The 22,225-nt window shown below is 40.6% G+C and overlaps 1 protein-coding gene across 1 annotated transcript in view; it reads right to left on the bottom strand.

Annotated features, from left to right (window-relative positions):
• The window catches only part of LOC129624947 (prostaglandin F synthase 1-like), a 20,965-nt gene extending 1,167 nt beyond the window's left edge, over positions 1 to 19,798 (bottom strand). Inside the window, exons 1-8 of the mRNA XM_055543140.1 lie at positions 19,715 to 19,798; positions 8,169 to 8,336; positions 7,775 to 7,891; positions 6,355 to 6,432; positions 5,800 to 5,922; positions 4,883 to 4,992; positions 3,852 to 4,017; positions 1,912 to 1,994 (exon numbers count right to left, since the gene is read on the bottom strand). Of these exons, the coding sequence (XP_055399115.1) occupies positions 1,912 to 1,994; positions 3,852 to 4,017; positions 4,883 to 4,992; positions 5,800 to 5,922; positions 6,355 to 6,432; positions 7,775 to 7,891; positions 8,169 to 8,336; positions 19,715 to 19,798 (929 nt within the window). The remainder of the gene's footprint in view (positions 1 to 1,911; positions 1,995 to 3,851; positions 4,018 to 4,882; positions 4,993 to 5,799; positions 5,923 to 6,354; positions 6,433 to 7,774; positions 7,892 to 8,168; positions 8,337 to 19,714) is intronic.
• Between the last annotated feature and the right edge of the window lie 2,427 nt (positions 19,799 to 22,225).

The following is a 22,225-nucleotide window of genomic DNA, read 5'->3' as shown; positions in this document are numbered from 1 at the left end:
GTTGCCACTTCCTTCTCCAATGCATGAAAGTGAAAAGTGAAAGGGAAGTCGCTCAGTCGTGTCTGACTCTTAGCGACCCCATGGACTGCAGCCTACCAGGCTCCTCCGTCCGTGGGATTTTCCAGGCAAGAGTACTGGATTGGGATGCCATTGCCTTCTCCGCCTGCAGTAATTGGGCAGCTGGAATTCAATGTTAGTGACTAATTCAAAGTCAAGAGGGTAGGGGCTCCCCATGAGATGGACCCCTGATGGACAAATGCAACACTCATGTGAGTCTTGACTCAAGAAACCAGAGAGACCCAGACGATCTTACCTGAGTGTGTCCTGCTAAGCTGTCACTTACTGGAGGGTCAGTTAAGCTCATGATCTACTTGTAATTCAGTTTTGTGAAATAACAAGGATGAAGACATGGGAGTTGTGATAGGGAAGAAAGGGCAGTGAAGAGATCAATTTGTAGGAAGCAGATGGTGTCCTGGTGAAGAAATGCCCATAAGGGAGAATGTCCACCAGACACTTAGGGGACAGGGTGGAGCAGGCCCATGTGACATCATAGCACTGATGGATGTTGGCCTTTCTAGGACTCTCCTCCATAAAAAAAAATCTACAATACATTTTATAGTTGTGTTGGAATTAACGTGATTGCGAGCTTCCTAGGTGGCTCAGTGGTAAAGGATCCACCTGCAAAGCAGGAGACATGGGTTTGATCCCTGAGTCAGCAAGATTCCCTGAAGAAGGAAATGGCAACTCACTTCAGTATTCTTGCCTGGGAAATCCCAGGGACAGAGAAGCCTGGCCGGCTACAGTCCATGGGATACCAAGAGTTGGAAATGACTGAATGACTAAAAACAACAACAAAACTTGAATGCAATTCATGATGGATTCATTATCATACAGTTATTATTAATATAATAATTTTCCACTGATGTAGAAAGAAATAGAGATTAAACATGTTCACAGGACCCTGAAAGAATACAAGCTGCAGGCACTGTGCCCTCTGTGTTTCCTGGGTCACTCAGCCTTGAGAGGAGGTACACCAGCACAGGATTAGGGGCTACTGCTGCTGCTGCTGCTAAGTCACTTCAGTCGTGTCCAACTCTGTGTGATCCCATAGACTGCAGTCCACCAGGCTCCCCCAACCCTGGGATTCTCCAGGCAAGAACACTGGAGTGGGTTGCCATTTCCTTCTCCAATGCATGAAAGTGAAAAGTGAAAGTGAAGTCGCTCAGTAGTATCCAACTCTTAGCAACCCCATGGACTGCAGCCTACCAGGCTCCTCCATCCATGGGATTTTCCAGGCGAGAGTCCTGGAGTGGGGTGCCATTGCCTTCACCACAGGGATCAGAGGCAAAAAGCAGTGAATTCACCACGACCTCAACTCAGTGATTTTATTGATGGGCTGGCCTGGGCCCCATCAATTTCTCTTGGTCAGAGAGAGAGCCCTAGAGGAAATCTCTGGTATGAGGTCTACAGGAACTCTCTGGTTTACTCCTACTCTAGAAATCAACACTATTTTCCTAGATTTAAGTTTTTAAAAAGCTAAGCTCTCCTGCTGACCAGCCTGCTACAGAAGGCAATGGCACCCCACTCCAGTACTCTGGCCTGAAAAATCCCATGGATGGAGGAGCCTGTTAAGCTGCAGTCCATGGGGTCGCTAAGAGTCGGACACGACTGAACGACTTCACTTTCACTTTTCACTTTCATGCATTGGAAAAGGAAATGGCAACCCACTCCAGTGTTCTTGCCTGGAGAATCCCAGGGACAGGAGAGCCTGGTGGGCTGCCGTGTATGGAGTCGCACAGAGTCGGACACGACTGAAGGGACTTAGCAGCAGCAGCAGCAGCAGCAAGCTCTCCTGCTGACCTGCCTGCTACAGAAAACAGTATTTGTGGGAAACATCGACAAGTCACTTACAGGTGAAATTCGTAATATCTTATATTTCTGTTGAGGCCATCGATTGCCTTCATGTCTTCTGGAGTCAGTTCAAAGTCAAACACCTGGAAGGAAAGAAGAATCACATTGACCTCTCCCCCAAGGAGCTGGCCTCCCCCTGGGGACTGGAGGACTTTCCAGCTGGATGCAGACAGAAAGAGGGGACAGGGAAGACGTGTCTGTCCTCAGTTTCCAGATGAATAAGCCTGGGACCCTCTGCTGAGTTCTCACCTCTCCTTCCCACACCTTCTCCTTCTCTGTCTACCTCCCAAACATTACAGTGCATCAGTCGCTTATCTTTCTAAGTGAATTACTTGAGACAAAAAACAAGAAATCTAAAATCTTTTTTTTCCAAACACACTGCTTTTAGACACACCTGACTTGATACCTGAACCTGAGCTGACATTAGACTGATTGCCTCTCCCCAACACACCCTAAGGGTGACAGCATTCAGCTGAAGCAATGTGGGAAGGAGGCTCCCCTGAGAAAGCCTATTCAGGAATCTGATATCAAACTACTCATTATCTATGATTGAATCTAAAAAAAACTCTATGTATATACCTTCCTGGAGAAAGTTATGAGAAGTGTTTGAACATTAAGGAACAACAAATTATTAAAAATTCACGTCATAACAATGAAATACAAAGCTCAATTTTGTAAAGAAATTCATTTTCTCCGAAGTGATCTCTTGTTTCAATGCAACATGAACCAAAGACTTAAACACATATTCTGTTGTGGAAGGTGGTATAGTGGTACTGAATTTTAAATAAGAGAAGAGCTAGTCAAAAACAGTCAAGACATCCTTAAAATAGAAGAAAGTACCATGCTGAAAAGCAAAACCTATTTTTTACTTCAGTAACACAGTACAGAAATCGTTAAATAGAAAAGAGTGGGCAGAAATGCACTTATGGACCCTTGATATGTGACAGAGGTGACAATGAAAATGTGGAAATGGGCAGTTGTTTTTGTTATTCAGTCACTTAGTATGTCCGACTCTTTGTGACCCCAAAGGAAGAGGTTTTTTTCCCCACTCACTGACTGAGAATCATATCACTGTGCTGAAAAGAAGACTAGGTTAGTTGCCTTATTCTAGCCAATAAAAACTATACAGAGAAGTCTTCAGGCTCCTCTAACAAGAGCCACATCCACCTGCTAAAGCAGAACTCCCGAGCTGCTCAGCACCGAACTCCAAATGCACAAAAGAGCCCAGCCTGGAGGACAACAGCTTAGCTGAGCGCAGGCTGATTTTCAAACCACAGATTCAGAGATACATACATGAACTCCACATTAAATCCTGAAACTGGGGAGAGTTTCCTGTACAGCTAAGGGCACAATAATGGTCCCCTACAAATAAATCAAAAGAGAAACAACCTAGCTAAAGTGGACAAAGTCATTAAGAGGAACTTCACAAAGACAGAAACTCAAGAAGATTAAATGCATGAAGATGAAAACCTATTAGTATTCAGGGAAATTCTAAATAAAACCACAATGCTTTGGAAGCTAAAGATTGCTGCCATAATTTTTGTGCCCCCAAATTCACATGTTATGATGTTAAAAATGGAGGCTTTGAAGGAGGATTAGGTCATGATGGCAGAGCCCTCACAAATGAGATTTCAAGAATATCATATTCATATAAGAGATTTGGGAGAGCTCTGTTTCCCCTACAACATGTAAAGATACAAGGAGAAGCCTGTGACCTGGAGGAGAGCCCTCACCCAACCACACAGGTACCCTGATCTCAGATCTACAGCTTCACAACTATAAGAAACAAATTAATTTTTTTCACAGCCACTCAGCCTGTGGTGTTTTGTTAGAGCAGTTCAAACAGTCCAAGAAAAATCACATGATGCAATATTATCAATTGAAAACAGAGACTAAGATATTTTCCTTAGGAACCCTCTGCCCACAGCCCTGCTCATCACCTGTATGTTCTCTTTGATCCACTTCTTGTTGTTACCCTTGGCCAGAACCACAACCCCACGTTGAATCTGGTAGCGAAGGGCAACCAAAGCTGCTGTTTTCTTGTGCTTTTGGGCAATGGCAGAGAGAACCGGGTCCTCCAGGAGAACGGGGTGGTTTGGGTTCACCCTGGAAGGAATTTCAGAAATGCTGAGGAGCTGAGACTATGGAGTTTCTAAGGAGGCTTCTCAAACAGACCAAGTAGGTCCACTCTAGACCAGTGCTTCCCAAAGTCTGGTCCAGGGACCAGCAGCATCAGCATCACTTGGGATTTTATTAGAAATACAAATTCCATGGCTGAGCTGAAGACAACTGAATCAGAACCTCAACTGAGTCACTTCCCATTCTGTGTTTACAGAGCTCTGCAGGTGATTCGGATGCATTATTGAGTTGAGACCAGAATGCCAAATTGTGGATTATTTTCTTTAATTCTCAGGGGTTGTTTTTCTTCTACAATCAAGGGCATGCATAGAGAAACAGTAGGGAAAGCCCAGGAATTCGTTTTAAATTTTACTTTTTAAGGTATTGATAAAAATTGAGTAGTCTCAAAAATAAGAGACGTTTATTTCATCATTATTTTTTTAGGATGTTCACAGAAATGCTTCAAATTGAAATGTTTTCTATCATGATATACCGAGCAGTTACATATTATCCAAATTTTAGATATAAGCTAAGTGAGGCTTGTAACATCTATTTTTACAAATGTGTTCATTAGTTAATAAGTAAATCATGACATCAGCCTGTGTCTCTGGTCTCAACTGGGGGATTATATATAGATTTCAACGCAGACATTTGTTATTGATGAGTCTACAAGCTAATACAATGTAGAAAAAAAATGTCTGGGTGATGGGAAGATAAAAGAGAAGGATTAATTTCATCCCACCCCTCTCTCCCCTCTCCCTATGAGAGTTATCTGAGTACTGTGTTATTTAAATTATTTCATCAAAAATTGAATTTCAGGGAAACTCCAGATGTCTTCATTAGGATTCAATACCATTCTTTTACTCTCTGGGATCCCAGAGCAGCATAGGCAACAAGAACAATTTCATGTGACTTGCAGAAATCCAACAGTTTGCTCTGGTTGAGATAAGGGTGACATTCCACCTGTAGAATGCCCAAAGAGAAGAGTGTCAGATTATATGCAAAGGCAATATTAATATGAAAGAGAAAGAGTAAAAGTTTTCAAAGGCTAAAGGGAAGACTAGAACATTAAATGAAAACTGGAAATGTCAACATTTACAGAGAAACAGAGAAAAGTGTATTTATACAGTTAATTTTATGATAGACATGGATGAGAGAACCAGTCCATTATTGAGTAATCAAAAGCTGTGCTGTACATTTGACTAGATGTTCCTGAGTAACTATTTCATAAACTACTACTATCACCTTGAGCCTTTAACTTCACCCACTAACCTGGATGATTTTCATCACCTCCAACACATTTTTCTGAACTATGCTCCCTGTTTAAGACTCATAAATGCTGAGACAACTAGACCAAGAATTCAGACACCAGAACCCCACACAAAGCCTTAAAAACCATCTCAGCTGTTTTGACTCTTTATTAATTTACTTCTGATTCCATGTTTTCATCATCTACCTTCCTGTATGCAGTTCTCTTCAGGGCACATTTCCCTCCATCTGCTCATCCTTTCATCTCAGGGAAATGCCTCCTTCCTCTAGTTCTGAGTTCTACGCACAGTTTAGAAGGAAGGCATCCCACCTTTTCCACCCAGACTGTCAAGCAGAGATACTGCTACAGATTCTATTCACACTATCCAGAGAGGCTCTGCTCTCTAGAATCCTCTGACCCACAAAGGTCAGATGAACAGGAAGGGAGGATAGACAGACATCTGGCTCCAGTGCAAGAAGGAGGTTCTGAAGAGCAGGAGGAAGAGGAGCCGAGCCGCTCACCTGGTTGCAGACGGGCTTGTACTTGAGCCCCGGCTTGTTCAGGATCTTCTCCAGCTGCTTGTGGTTGAAGTTGGATACCCCGATGGACTTGGCCAGCCCTGCCTCCTTACACTTCTCCAGGGCCTGGGAGGGAGAGGTGGTAAACAGTCATGAACAGTCACTTGGAATGGGCAATAGAATAAGAATAAATGCTGAAAAACATCAGTAATCACACTCATCCATCAAGAATTACCCTTGACTATCAAGAAGAAAAATTGGGAAGAAGGTCATGATATAAAAAGAAAAACTACTGCTTCTGCCTCAGAAAAACTCCAGAGAAGATATATCACATGGAAGGGAAAAGATAACGCTCTACACTGTCCCAAATTCTCCTCCTCCATTCCTCTCTGTGAACATTTCAGCAATGGTTTCCTCTCCACAACCCCAGCATCCGTGCCCTTAGACTCATGGAACTGCTGACTCTGATGGTCCAGAGCCCATTCTCACAGGTAGAAGAAATGAAGGAGGCTCCCCCTCTTCTGGTTCCTCCCCTGGTTCTCTCCTCCCTGGACTCACCTCCCACGTGTGACAGAAATCCACTGAGTCAAATATCAGTTTTCCATTTTCATCTTTTGGGTATAATTCCTCCCCTGGCTAGAATAGAAGCACTTATTTTAGACATGTCACAAAATAATTTCTCTGCATTTAGCCAGGCTGTCAGGCACCAGGGATTAAACCTCCATCAGGTAGGTTTACAAATTTCTAAATATTAATATTTGCAAAGTGATTTGCATATTTGGAGTTCTCAGCAATACCTTTAGGAAGGAGGCTTATTCCAATCTCTTACACTCAATATATGTTGTAATAAATACAATTTTTCTAGGTCCTAAAAGGGACTCACCATGACTTCTCTGAACTTTGTCTGCTCCTTGTACTTGCCTATTTTGAAATGCCTTTTGGGCCTGGAAATGGCAGTAAGTTACATGACATAATTCCCAGAATAAAAATTGCAGTTCATATGGCTAGATATCAGACTTTCTTTTCCCTCTGAGCATCAGGCGCCCTACGGCAGGCATGTGAACCAGCAAGGCTATCTTTAGGTGGATATGGAATGTGGACGATCCACACATGCTCTCAAATATTCGTGACCATGAGCCTCAAACTGCCCCAAGGTCATATTTGCCTCCAATGGAAAATGTTCAGTAAAAAATAAAGTAACTCATGAGTAGTGTCCTGATAAGGGATAGAAGAAAGGAGACATTTCTGAACACCGCTGCAAATCCTCAAAACTCTGTGTCTGGGACTTGCCATCTACATAGTCCACTAAGCTATTTTGCATTAGATGGTTTGAGTTTATTTCTGTAACTTGAAATCAACAGTTCTAAGTAAACCACCATTCTTTTTTTTTTTTTTAAACTTTACATAATTGTATTAGTTTTGCCAAATATCAAAATGAATCCGCCACAGGTATACATGTGTTCCCCATCCTGAACCCAAACCACCATTCTTAATGGCTAAGTGCAGTCTACAAACCTCATCGTGAAGACAGGCAAGAGTGTAGGCAATGTCCCCCAACTTCCTATACAGTTAAGAGATTTGACTCACCCAGAGGAAGCACCACCAAATATGCTCAACTTGAAAGAGTAAAAGACAAGATTAACTCATCATGTTCAATGTAAGGCAGTGTCATGCTCACCACAGCTGAACCAAACTCTTGGTTCATGAAATCCCCAGACACTCAGGAGTCATAACAAGGACTGTGTGCAGAACTGGCTGATTTCTATTTCCTTTAACTTTTCTGGCAGAGCCTCAGATTATTAACTCCTTTCAAAAAAACTCAGTAAAAAAAAAATCACAAAGGATTATTTGGGGGATTCTACTCTAATGTAATCATCCTTTCAACCTACTAAGGAAAATCTTTATTCAACTATCCCTGCAAGTTGATACGCATTCTAACACAAGATATAACATTGATGTGATCACACAAATTTCTAACCTTCAGAGCCAGCGGATAATGCATAATATAGAGATCGACATAGTCCAGTTGAAGATTTTTCAGTGACTTTTCCAAGGAAGGTCGGACCAACTCTGGTCGAAGGGAAGTCAACCAAAGCTGCAGAGGTTAAAGAATGAAAGTTGCATTAATAATACACAAGGTAACTTTTTTCTTTTTTTTGAGGCTTGTGGGATATTACTTACCCTACCAAGGATGGAATCCTGGCTCATGGCAGTAAAGCACAAAGCACATTGAACCACCAGGGAACTCTAACACTTTGGGAATATACCAATGATCATAGTTCCCCAATCAACTCCACCAAAGGATCCTATTATGTAATTGTCATCTGGGCACAATCACTTGCACATCTGCACACACACAACACACACCATACCTTTGAAGTGCAGAATATGTCTTCTCTCTTCACAGTGCCATCTGCAATCTTGCTTTGAATGGCCTGGCCAATCTCCTCTTCATTTTGGTAGACATGAGCACAGTCAATATGGCGGAACCCAACCTCTATAGCGAATGGGGTGAATTCTAGAGCTTCCTTCTTAGCAACCTACATAAGCAACAAAGGTAGAAGTTGAATATCCACATGATTAAGAGATTGCTAGGCACAAGCTTTGATATTCCCAAGAATCAAATTTTTTCTGTGTCTTTGATTAGTTCTGTATGTATAGTGATGAACCCATGACAGTTTCCCTTAATATTCCTAATAAGTAATTAAATTAACACTAGCCAGGACCCTTCAACTTCAGGTGATCAGTGGCTGATTGCTAGTATCAGAGGACAGCAAAACCACCTTTAGGTTCAGTGATTAGATGAAAGAGCCCAAAGGACTCAATAAAATGTTGTAGTCATGAGTATAATTTATAATGTGAGGTGTTTGAAGCAAAATGATCAAAGTTACAAGGTGCCTGGTAAAAGTATCAAGAACCAAGGGGAAAGCTTCTGAGGCTTCTATCTACCAGTGAAGCCACACAGAATACATCCAAAAAAAAAAAACATTATTTTTTTCAAGGTGTACAATGTGATGTTCTCATATGTTATTCTTGTTATTCACTTGCTCAGTCGTGTCTGACTCTTTGCAACCCCGTGGACAGCAGCACCTCAGGTTTCCCTGTTCTTCATCATCTCCCAAAGTTTGCTCAAACTCATGTCCATCAAGAGAGTGATGCCATCAACCCTTCTCATCCTCTGTCCCCTTCTTCTCCTCTTGCTCTAAATCTTTCCCAGAATCAGGGTGTTTTCCCATGAGTTGTCACTAGCATCAAGTAGCCAAAGTATTGGAGCTTCAGCTTTAGCATCAGTCATTCCAAGGAATATTCAGGGTTGATTTCCTTTAGGATTGACTAGTTTGATCTGCTGGCTGTCCAAGGGACTCTCAAGAGTCTTCTCCAACATCACTGTTCAAATGCATCAATTCTTTGGTGCACAGCCTTCTTTATGGTCCAGCTCTTACATCCATACACGAACATGACTACCTGAAAAACCATAGCTTTGACAATATGGACCTCTGTGGGCAAAGTAATGTCTCTGCTTTTTGATACGCTGTCCAAGTGTTATAGCTTTTCTTCCAAGGAGCAAGTGTCTTTTAATTTCCTGGCTACACACCATTCACAGTAATTTTGGAGACCAAAAAAAAAAAAAAAATAGAGTCTGTCACTGTTTCCATCGGTTCCCCATCTATTTGCCATAAAGTTATGGGACAGGATGCCATGATCATAGTTTTTCAAATGTGGAGTTGTAAGCCAGGTTTTTCACTGTACACTTTCACCTTTATCAAGAGGCTGTTTAATTCCTCTTCACTTTCTGCCATTATGGTGGTGTTATTTGCATATCTGAGGTTCCTGACATTTCTCACGGCAATCTTGATTTCAGCTTGAGCTTCATCCAGCCTGGTATTTCTCAGGATTGTACTTACTCATATAAGTATCCATTCTTAATAATTACCACAAGCAAGATAGTTAACACCATCACCTCACATAGCTACCTTTTAGAAGTACTTGTAAGAAGATATAGATCTGGTCTCTACAAAATCTCAAGATGTAGCCCATTATTTTTAACTATAGTCAACTTGCTGTACATCAGGTCTCCAGAATTATGCATCTTATAACAGAAGGTTGTACCCTTGACCAACATCTTTCCATTTTTCCCAGGCTTGTCACCAGCTTCTGGTCACCATACCTCTACTCTCTCTGCTATGAGTACCACTATTTTAGATTCCACCTACAAAGAAATCATGCAGTATTTGTCTTTCTATTTCTGGCTTACTTCACTTAGCTTAATGTTCTCCCAGTTCTTCTGTGTGATTAAAAATGGGTTAACTTTGTCTTCAGTGCTCAATAATATTCCATTTCTTTTTATGTGATTTAGAATCTTTCCCATTTCAAGGAGGTAGATAATTGGTAGACTTCTGCTGGGTCTAGTTCTGGTTTTTCTTAAATGCACAGACATTTGGGGATGGGTTTCTCTGGTGGCTCAGACAGTATAGAATCTGCCTGCAATGCAGGAGACCTGCATTCGATCCCTGGGATAGGAAGATCCTCTGGAGAAGGGAAAAGCTAACCACTCCAGTATTCTGACCTGGAGAATTCCATGGACTGTACAGTCCATGGGATTGCAAAGAGTCAGACACGACTGAGTGAAGTTCACTTTCGGGGATGTACCTGGGAATGAGCCCATGAGCTTCAGTAACAGCCCTGTCCCTTTTCTCTCCTCAACCCAATGTGCTCTACAAAGTAAACAAGTTCTGTCTTCTATCTGCAAAGTGTCTCTTAATAATTTTTCCAGTTTATAAATTAGAATAGCTTGTCACATCTATTCTAAAGGCAAGATAGACAGCAAACTTTCTGGCTTGCAGTCTAAAGACTTGTCCACTAGCCCCTCTTATGACCAAGCACTGCAGACCATACTTTAATAAAAACACATTACAGGGAGGAGCCAAGATGGCAGAGCAGTAGGATGGGGAGAACACTTTCTCCCCCACAAATTCATCAAAAGAGCATTTAAACGTAGAGTAAATTCCACAAAACGACTTCTGAATGCCGGCAGAGGACATCAGGCACCCAGAAAAGCAACCCAACTCTTCGAAAGGAGGTAGGAAAAAATATAAAAGACAAAAAAAGAGACAAAAGAGGGAGGGGGAGTTCCGTCCCGGGAAGGGAGTCTTAAAAAGAGAGAAGTTTCCAAATACCAGGAAACCTTCTCACTGCCGAATCTGTGCCGAGCTTTGGAAGCACAGAGGGCAACATAACAGGGAGAAAAAAATAAATAAACAATTAAAAATCGCAGATTGCGAGCCCTACGGTAACTCGCCCAGCGGAGAAGCAGCGCAGACGCCTGCACACGCCATTAGCAAGCGGGGGCTGGGCAGGGAAGCGAGGCGCGGGCTGCGTCCCTTAGAGTAAGAATCTGGCCCGAATGTCCTGAGCGCTATCTGAGCGAAATAATTTGGCCTAGCAAACCAGACTGTGGGATATCTACCACGCGAAAAGCCAGCCCTAACCTAAGACACCGCCAGGCCCGTGCACGGAACAAAAGACTGAACAGAGATAGCCGGCTTCAGACCTTCCCCCTCTGGTGACAGGCAGCCAGAGCTGGAAGGGGGCAATCGCAGCCCCAGAGAGACACTATCTATAAAACTGTAAGCAGGCTTCTTTGCTAACTAAAACTTCTTGGGGGTCTGGACGGTCAACATCTGCCTGAGAACGTGCGCCAGTTTTACACCCAGATAACCGAGTGGTGGGGAGGCGATAAGTCGCAGCATTGGCGCTCGCCAAACACCTCATCACCTGAGCTGCTCGGACCTGGGAAGAGCACAAAACGCAGGCCCAACCGAGTCTGCGCCTCTGAGGACTACCCGAGTGCCTGAACCTGAGCGGCTTGGACCTGGGAGGTCAGCCCAGGGCCGGCCTCTGATTGTTCCCGGCGGAACAACCGAGAGCCCGAGCAGTGTGGGCAGGGAGGCTATACACGCCGTGAGCAGGGGCAGACCCAGTGTGGCTGAGGCACTGTGAATGCAGGCCAGTGTTATTTGTTTGCAGCATCCCTCCCGCCCTCCCCACAGCACGACTGAACAAGTGAGCCTAAATTAAAAAAAAAAAAAAAAAAGTGTCCTCCACCGTCCCCTTTGTGTCAGGGTGGAAACCAGACACTGAAGAGACCAGCAAACAGAAGAAGCTATAACAGAGGGAAATGCCTTGGAAGCTACAGGCCATAGATTAAAACTCTGTGGTTACTATGGACTACATAGGAAGGGGCCTATAGATCTTGAGAAATATAAGTCAAACCAAGGAACTAGCCAAAAATGAACTGAACCCACAATACTCACAACAAAACCAGAGAAAGACCTAGATATATTTTTACTATTTTTATGATCAATCTTTCTTTCTTTTTTTTTAAATTTTTTTTAAAAAAATTTTAAGTCCTCTATTGTCCTTTAATTTTCACTTTTAAAACCTATTACTTTGCAAAAAAAAAAAAAAAGACCCTATTTTTTTTTTGTTCTTCAGCAAACTTCATATATATATTTTATAATTTTTTGACCGTATTTTGTGTTTTTTTTTCTTTTTCTTCTTTTCTTTAACATTGTATTTTTGAAATTCCAAACTCTACTCTAGATTTTTAATTTTAGCCTTTTGGTATATGTTATCAATTTTGTACCTATAGTTTTTTTTATAATTTCTGTGACTTTTTTTTTCCTCTGTTTCTTTCTCTTCTTCTTTTATATAACATCATATATCTGCAATTCCAAACTCTACTCAAGATTTTTAATTTATACTTTTTGGTATTTGATATCAATTTTGTACCTGTATTTTCTTTATAATTTTTACGACATTGTTTTTGTTGGTTTGTTTGTTTTCTCTCTTTATTTTTCTTCTTCTTTTTTTTAACATTGTATTTTTGAAATTCCAAACTCTACTCTAGATTTTTAATTTTTGCTTTTTGGTATTAGTTATCAATTTTTGTACCTGTAGTTTCTTTATAATTTTCGTGACCTTGTTTGCTTTTCCTTGTTCATTTTTTCTCTCTTTCTTTTCCTTCTTCTTTTCATTAACATCATATTTTTGAAATTCCAAACTCTACTCTAGATTTTTAATTTTTGCTTTTATGTATTTGTTACCAATTTTGTACCTTTAAGAACCCAATCTTCAGGACCCATTTTTCACTAGGGAGCGAGATTACTGGCTTGACTGCTCTCTCTCCTTTTGGACTCTCCGTTTTCTCCATCAGCTTGCCTGTATCTTCTCCCTAACTCCTCTCTACTCTACCCAACTCTGTGAATTTCTGTGTGTTCCAGATGGTGGAGAACACTTAGGGAACTGATTACTGGCTGGATCTGTCTCCCTCCTTTTCATTTCCCCCTTTTATCCTTCTGGCCACCTCTGTCTCCTTCCTCCTTCTTCTCTTCTCTGTATAACTCCATGAACATCTCTGAGTGGTCCAGTTGTGGAGTGCACATAAGGAAGTGACTACTGGCTAGCCCACTCTCTCCACCATTGATTCCACCTCATCTCATTTGGGTCACCTCTAACTCCCTCCTCCCTCTTCTCTTCTCCATGTAATGCTGTGAACCTCTCTGAGTGACCCTCACAGTAGAGAAACTTTTCATCTTTAACATAGATGTTTTATCAATGGTGCTGTATAGAAGGAGAAGTTTTGAAACTACTGTAAAAATAAGACTGATAACTGGAAGTAGGAGGCTTAAGTCCAAACCCTGACTCCAGGGAACTCCTGACTCCAAGGAACATTAATTGACAGGAGCTCATCAAACGCCTCCATACCGACACTGAAACCAAGCACCACACAAGGGCCAACAAGTTCCAGGGCAAGACATACCAAGCAAATTCTCCAGCAACAAAGGAACACAGCCCTGAGCTTCAAGATACAGGCTGCCCAAAGTCACCCCAAAACCATAGACATCTCATAACTCATTACTGGACATTTCATTACACTCCAGAGAGAAGAAATACAGCTCCATCCACCAGAACATCGACACAAGCTTCCCTAACCAGGAAACCTTGACAGGCCACCTGTACAAACCCACACACAGCGAGGAAACGCCACAATAAAGAGAACTCCACAAACTGCCAGAATACAGAAAGGACACCCCAAACTCAGCAATTTAAACAAGATGAAGAGACAGAGGAATACCCAGCAGATAAAGGAACAGGATAAATGCCCACCAAACCAAACAAAAGAGGAAGAGATAGGGAATCTACCTGATAAAGAATTCCAAATAATGATAGTGAAATTGATCCAAAATCTTGAAATTAAAATGGAATCACAGATAAATAGCCTGGAGGCAAGGATTGAGAAGAGGCAAGAAAGGTTTAACAAGGACTTAGAAGAAATAAAAAAGAGTCAATATATAATGAATAATGCAATAAGTGAAATTAAAAACACTCTGGAGGCAACAAATAGTAGAATAACAGAGGCAGAAGATAGGATTAGTGAATTAGAAGATAGAATGGAAGAAATAAATGAATCAGAGAGGATAAAAGAAAAATGAATTAAAAGAAATGAGGACAATCTCAGAGACCTCCAGGACAATATTAAACACTACAACATTCGAATCATAGGGGTCCCAGAAGAAGAAGACAAAAAGAAAGACCATGAGAAAATACTTGAACTGGTAATAGTTGAAAACTTCCCTAAAATGGGGAAGAAAATAATCACCCAAGTCCAAGAAACCCAGAGAGTCCCAAACAGGATAAACCCAAGGCGAAACACCCCAAGACACATATTAATCAAATTAACAAAGATCAAACACAAAGAACAAATATTAAAAGCAGCAAGGGAAAAACAACAAATAACACACAAGGGAATACCCATAAGGATAACAGCTGCTCTTTCAATAGAAACTCTTCAAGCCAGGAGGGAATGGCAAGACATACTTAAAATGATGAAAGAAAATAACCTACAGCCCAGATTATTGTACCCAGCAAGGATCTCATTCAAGTATGAAGGAGAAATCAAAAGCTTTCCAGACAAGCAAAAGCTGAGAGAATTCTGCACCACCAAACCAGCTCTCCAACAAATACTAAAGGATATTCTCTAGACAGGAAACACAAAAACGGTGTATAAATTCAAACCCAAAACAATAAAGTAAATGGCAACGGGATCATACTTATCAGTAATTACCTTAAACGTAAATGGGTTGAATGCCCCAACCAAAAGACAAAGACTGGCTGAATGGATACAAAAACAAGACCCCTACATATGTTGTCTACAAGAGACCCACCTCAAAACAGGGGACACATACAGACTGAAAGTGAAGGGCTGGAAAAAGATTTTCCATGCAAATAGGGACCAAAAGAAAGCAGGAGTAGCAATACTCATATCAGATAAAATAGACTTTAAAACAAAGGCTGTGAAAAGAGACAAAGATGGTCACTACATAATGATCAAAGGATCAATCCAAGAAGAAGATATAACAATTATAAATATATATGCACCCAACACGGGAGCACCGCAGTATGTAAGACAAATGCTAACAAGTATGAAAGGAGAAATTAACAATAACACAATAATAGTGGGAGACTTTAATACCCCACTCACACCTATGGATAGATCAACTAAACAGAAAATTAACAAGGAAACACAAACTTTAAATGATACAATAGACCAGTTAGACCTAATTGATATCTATAGGACATTTCATCCCAAAACAATGAATTTCACCTTTTTCTCAAGCACACATGGAACCTTCTCCAGGATAGATCACATCCTGGGCCATAAAGCTAGCCTTGGTAAATTCAAAAAAAATAAAAATCATTCCAAGCATCTTTTCTGACCACAATGCAGTAAGATTAGATCTCAATTACAGGAGAAGAACTATTAAAAATTCCAACATATGGAGGCTGAACAACACGCTGCTGAATAACCAACAAATCACAGAATAAATCAAAAAAGAAATCAAAATTTGCATAGAAACGAATGAAAATGAAAACACAACAACCCAAAACCTGTGGGACATGGTAAAAGCAGTCCTAAGGGGAAAGTTCATAGCAATACAGGCACACCTCAAGAAACAAGAAAAAAGTCAAATAAATAACCTAACTCTACACCTAAAGCAACTAGAAAAGGAAGAAATGAAGAACCCCAGGGTTAGTAGAAGGAAAGAAATCTTAAAACTTAGAGCAGAAATAAATGCAAAAGAAACAAAAGAGATCATAGCAAAAATCAACAAAACCAAAGGCTGGTTTTTTGAAAGGATAAATAAAATTGACAAACCATTAGCCAGACTCATCAAGAAACAAAGGGAGAAAAATCAAATCAATAAAATTAGAAATGAAAATGGAGAGATCACAACAGACAACACAGAAATACAAAAGATCATAAGAGAGTACTATCAACAATTATATGCCAATAAAATGGACAACGTGGAAGAAATGGACAAATTCTTAGAAAAGTACAACTTTCCAAAACTCGACCAGGAAGAAATAGAAAATCTTAACAGACCCATCACAAGCACAGAAATTGAAACTGTAATCAAAAATCTTCCAGCAAACAAAAGCCCAGGTTCAGACGGCTTCACAGCTGAATTCTACCAAAAATTTAGAGAAGAGCTAACACCTATCCTGCTCAAACTCTTCCAGAAAATTGCAGAGGATGGTAAACTTCCAAACTCATTCTATGAGGCCACCATCACCCTCATACCAAAACCTGACAAAGATGCCACAAAAAAAGAAAACTACAGGCCAATATCACTGATGAACATAGATGCAAAAATCCTTAACAAAATTCTAGCAATCAGAATCCAACAACACATTAAAAAGATCATACACCATGACCAAGTGGGCTTTATCCCAGGGATGCAAGGATTCTTCAATATCCGCAAATCAATCAATGTACTACACCACGTTAACAAATTGAAAAATAAAAGCCATATGATTATCTCAATAGATGCAGAGAAAGCCTTTGACAAAATTCAACATCCATTTATGATAAAAACTCTCCAGAAAGCAGGAATAGAAGGAACATACCTCAACATAATAAAAGCTATATATGACAAACCCACAGCAAACATTATCCTCAATGGTGAAAAATTGAAAGCATTTCCTCTAAAGTCAGGAACAAGACAAGGGTGCCCACTTTCACCATTACTATTCAACATAGTTTTGGAAGTTTTGGCCACAGCAGTCAGAGCAGAAAAAGAAATAAAAGGAATCCAAACTGGAAAAGAAGAAGTAAAGCTCTCACTATTTGCAGATGACATGATCCTCTACATAGAAAACCCTAAAGACTCCACCAGAAAATTACTAGAACTAATCAATGACTATAGTAAAGTGGCAGGATATAAAATCAACACACAGAAATCCCTTGCATTCCTATACACTAATAATGAGAAAACAGAAAGAGAAATTAAGGAAACAATTCCATTCACCATTGCAACGGAAAGAATAAAATACTTAGGAATATATCTACCTAAAGAAACTAAAGACCTATATATAGAAAACTATAAAACACTGGTGAAAGAAATCAAAGAGGACACTAACAGATGGAGAAATATACCATGTTCATGGATTGGAAGAATCAATATAGTGAAAATGAGTATACTACCCAAAGCAATTTATAGATTCAATGCAATCCCTATCAAGCTACCAACAGTATTCTTCACAGAGCTAGAACAAATAATTTCACAATTTGTATGGAAATACAAAAAACCTCGAATAGCCAAAGCGATCTTGAGAAAGAAGAATGGAACTGGAGGAATCAACCTACCTGACTTCAGGCTCTACTACAAAGCCACAGTTATCAAGACAGTATGGTACTGGCACAAAGACAGAAATATAGATCAATGGAACAAAATAGAAAGCCCAGAGATAAATCCACGCACATATGGACACCTTATCTTTGACAAAGGAGGCAAGAATATACAATGGATTAAAGACAATCTCTTTAACAAGTGGTGCTGGGAAATCTGGTCAACCACTTGTAAAAGAATGAAACTAGAACACTTTCTAACACCATACACAAAAATAAACTCAAAATGGATTAAAGATCTCAACGTAAGACCAGAAACTATAAAACTCCTAGAGGAGAACATAGGCAAAACACTCTCTGACATACATCACAGCAGGATCCTCTATGACCCACCTCCCAGAATATTGGAAATAAAAGCAAAAATAAACAAATGGGACCTAATTAACCTTAAAAGCTTCTGCACATCAAAGGAAACTATTAGCAAGGTGAAAAGACAGCCTTCAGAATGGGAGAAGATAATAGCAAATGAAGCAACTGGCAAACAACTAATCTCGAGAATATACAAGCAACTCCTACAGCTCAACTCCAGAAAAATAAAAGACCCAATCAAAAAATGGGCCAAGGAACTAAATAGACATTTCTCCAAAGAAGACATACAGATGGCTAACAAACACATGAAAAGATGCTCAACATCACTCATTATCAGAGAAATGCAAATCAAAACCACTATGAGGTACCATTTCACACCAGTCAGAATGGCTGCGATCCAAAAGTCTACAAGTAATAAATGCTGGAGAGGGTGTGGAGAAAAGGGAACCCTCTTCCACTGTTGGTGGGAATGCAAACTAGTACAGCCACTATGGAGAACAGTGTGGAGATTCCTTAAAAAACTGGAAATAGACCTGCCTTATGATCCAGCAATCCCACTGCTGGGCATACACACTGAGGAAACCAGAAGGGAAAGAGACACGTGCACCCCAATGTTCATCACAGCACTGTTTATAATAGCCAGGACATGGAAGCAACCTAGATGTCCATCAGCAGATGAATGGATAAGAAAGCTATGGTACATATACACAATGGAGTATTACTCAGCCATTAAAAAGAATACATTTGAATCAGTTCTAATGAGGTGGATGAAACTGGAGCCTATTATACAGAGTGAAGTAAGCCAGAAAGAAAAACACCAATGCAGTATACTAATGCATATATATGGAATTTAGAAAGATGGTAACAATAACCCTGTGTACGAGACAGCAAAAGAGAAACTGATATATAGAATAGTCTTATGGACTCTGTGGGAGAGGGAGAGGGTGGGAAGATTTGGAAGAATGGCATTGAAACATGTAAAATATCATGTATGAAACGAGTTGCCAGTCCAGGTTCGATGCATGATACTGGATGCTTGGGGCTGCTGCACTGGGACGACCCAGAGGGATGGTATGGGGAGGGAGGAGGGAGGAGGGTTCAGGGTGGGGAACACATGTATACCTGTGGTGGATTCATTTTGATATTTGGCAAAACTAATACAATTATGTAAAGTTTAAAAATAAAATAAAATTTAAAAAAAAAGAAAAAATAAATAAATAAAAACACATTACAAAACCCCAGGATACATTACAAAATCTGGCCTGTAAGACTGTATCTTATCCCCTCAAGTGATATTAAGGTTCCCATCAGAAGTTTCCAAGCAGAAACAGAAGCACAAGGCAAAACACAGCTGGAGTGTTTCTTGCCTGGCACCAAGCAGCTTTCCCACAGTAGAAAAGCAATTCTCTCCCATTACTTTTCAGTCACTTCATCTTCAGGACCTTCCACCTCAAATACTTCTCTGGGTCATGTATTATTGGAAGCAGGAAAGAGCTCTTGAACTAATAAAACGTACAGAGAAACCTTGCAACTGCAGTCACCCACAAAGGAAAGCAGCTGACACTCAGTGATCTTGACAGCCGAGTCTCACCTCTTCTGCCAAGCTGGGAAAGAGACAGAAACTGGAGGGGAACCCAGGCCCAGAATAATCTACAGGTGAACACAGTTTCATACCCTGATGCAGAGTGAAGACTGAATGCTCTCTCCTCTTTCATAGGGCATGGTTCTAGCCTGGTTAGTGGAACAATGTGATCCTTCCAGAGTCACACAGGAGCTCAGTGCTTGACAACCCAAGTCCCTTTCACTCATGTTACATCCACTACTATTTATATCTCGACCTACAACTGCTACTGTTACCTCTGGAGGTGCATAGGTTCCAAATCCCAGGACAGGAATGAAGTGGCCGTCATTAAGTTTCACTCTCTGGCTTTTGGGATCCATTGCCTATTTCTCCTTGGAGTATGCAGACTGATGTTTTTCTTCTTCCTTCACAGGTTAGGAATAACAGGAAGGTAACACCCCAGCCGCACCATCCAATGTTAGCAGATATATCGTTAAGAGGAACATGATTAAACCAGTTCCCATTGAGTAAGAACAGGATTGAAATCAGTTAGCTTGTTTGCTTTTTTTTTTTTTAGCAGTAAAACACTATGATATAATGATGATATGTGCTGAATAATTATTGACCATATTTTAGACTAGAAACTTCCACAAGAGCAGTATTTTTTATTTTTCTATTACAAAGCCAATCTCAATCAAACATCAGTTGAAACAACAGTCTTACAGTACAAACACACATGCATACACAAATCACACAATCTAAAAGTGTTTAATAATCATTTTTGAAAATGTTATCCTTTAATAAAGAATCAAAATTTCAAATGAAAATAAATTTGCCTTTTTACATTTTCCACCAGCAAAATTATTATGCTTTACAGACCTGACTGGTGAAATCCTGAACATGATATAGAAACCAGACATTTTGCCAAAGTGCTTATTGGAGGTTAATTATTAATAGTTTTAGGATATCATGTGCAGTGTGCAAACTCTGAGTGTTCATAGCTTGTACTTAATTATATAACTCTAATAGTACTCTCATAATGTAACTGACACATATTTTACATAATTTACTAACTGTTCCACATTATTCATAAAATAAAAACTTATAAACAAATTAAAATACAACAAATTTGGAAAGAGTGATGGAAACTGTGATGCACTTATAGACAGGGATATTGTGAAGACAAATAAAATTTAACATGTGCAGTGATGTCAGCAAAAGGTGAGATGGGAGGACAGAAGTCTCCCATGGAAAGACAAGAAAAGAAAGAGAAGGGGGCTGAAAAACCTCATAAGAGCTCTGGAAAACAGTCAAACAAAGATCTATAGCAAAAAAAGTGAGCAGGCAACTAGGAAAAATCCAGAACAGAATGACAGAAAATTTCATCGTGTATTACTTACCTGTACCCTCCACCTGCCTGGGGCAGTGCAGTCTTGATAGGTTCCAGTTGCCTCCCTCAAACCAGAACGATCAGAGAAAACCTTATGTGCAGTGTTCCAACCTACCTGGGGACTGTCTGGAGACTGGTGTCTATTCCACTTAACTCTAAACTTAAACTGAAGAGCAGCTGGAGTGGCTATTACAGCTACAGGAGGAATATATATATATATATATACAGGGACTCAAGGACAAAGGAATAAAGGTGGAGACATAGACTAGACCATATATTAATAAAACCCTGACTAGAACTGAGGTGTGGCTTTGGGGGACATAGGGTATTCAAAAAACAGTCATAAATTTACCGGAATCAGAAAGCGATTCTCGGGCCAGGCACGATGATGACTCAGAAATGACTGAGACCTCTTAGCTTACCTGTTGGGCTGATCCCAGGACTAGGAACATGATGAGCAAACTAATGAAGAAAAGTCATGACAAGAAACAAATCTACCAAGAGCAAATTTTTACCTGCTGTTTCAAGTACCCAGTGATGAACATAAACACACACAGGAACACACACACACACACAGCAACACACACAGGAACATACACACACACATCTGGATGGGGCAGTGAACACTTATAAGGGATGGAATGAGTTTGGACCCAGCCATCAGAGTTCTGCTCCAGCACCTTGGGACCCACACAGTCCAGTAGGGTGGGTACACCCAGTGAGCACAGAAGCCTCTGCTCACACTTGTCTCTGGTGTAGCCTCTGTCTCCCCTCCCACCAAGCTGCCAGCATGCCCTGGGGATGGGGTGACCCTGCCAATATCAGCTCCAGCTCTGCCCCAGATCCTCTGGGCACGAAGACTGCACAGGGACCTGTCCACCCATGGACACCCCTGCAAGACCAGAACAGGTAAGTTTTTCACCTAATTTCGTAGGGATGCTTCCTTAGTGGCTCAGCTGGTAAAGAATCTGCCTGAAGTTTGGGAGACCTGGATCTATGTCTGGGTTGGGAAAATCTCCTGGAGAAGGGAACAGCTATCCATTCCAGTATTCTGGCCTGGAGAATTCCATGGACTGTACAGTCCATGTGGTCACCAAAGTTGGACATGACTGAGTGACTTTCACTTCACAGAGAGGAAGTTAATGAGAAGAGAGAGGAATTTGTGTCTAATGAAACAATAAGAATAAACACCTGAAAAGAAATCAGCTATGAGATAGACATTGATAGTTTACCAATATAATTTACCGGAATTGAGAAACATAAGAAGAATGCTACATCAACTAGGGAAGGGAACATACTAACATTCACAGTGTAGGGGTTCCAGAAACAGAAGAGAGGAGGAAAGGGGCAGAAAATGTATCCGATGAAAGTATGGCTAAAATTCTCTTAACCTAGGACTTCCCTGGTGGTCCAATGG

This window comes from Bubalus kerabau, chromosome 13, assembly GCF_029407905.1.
Source record: "Bubalus kerabau isolate K-KA32 ecotype Philippines breed swamp buffalo chromosome 13, PCC_UOA_SB_1v2, whole genome shotgun sequence".
Lineage (NCBI taxonomy): Eukaryota > Metazoa > Chordata > Mammalia > Artiodactyla > Bovidae > Bubalus > Bubalus kerabau.
This window is presented reverse-complemented; position numbering and strand designations above follow the sequence as displayed.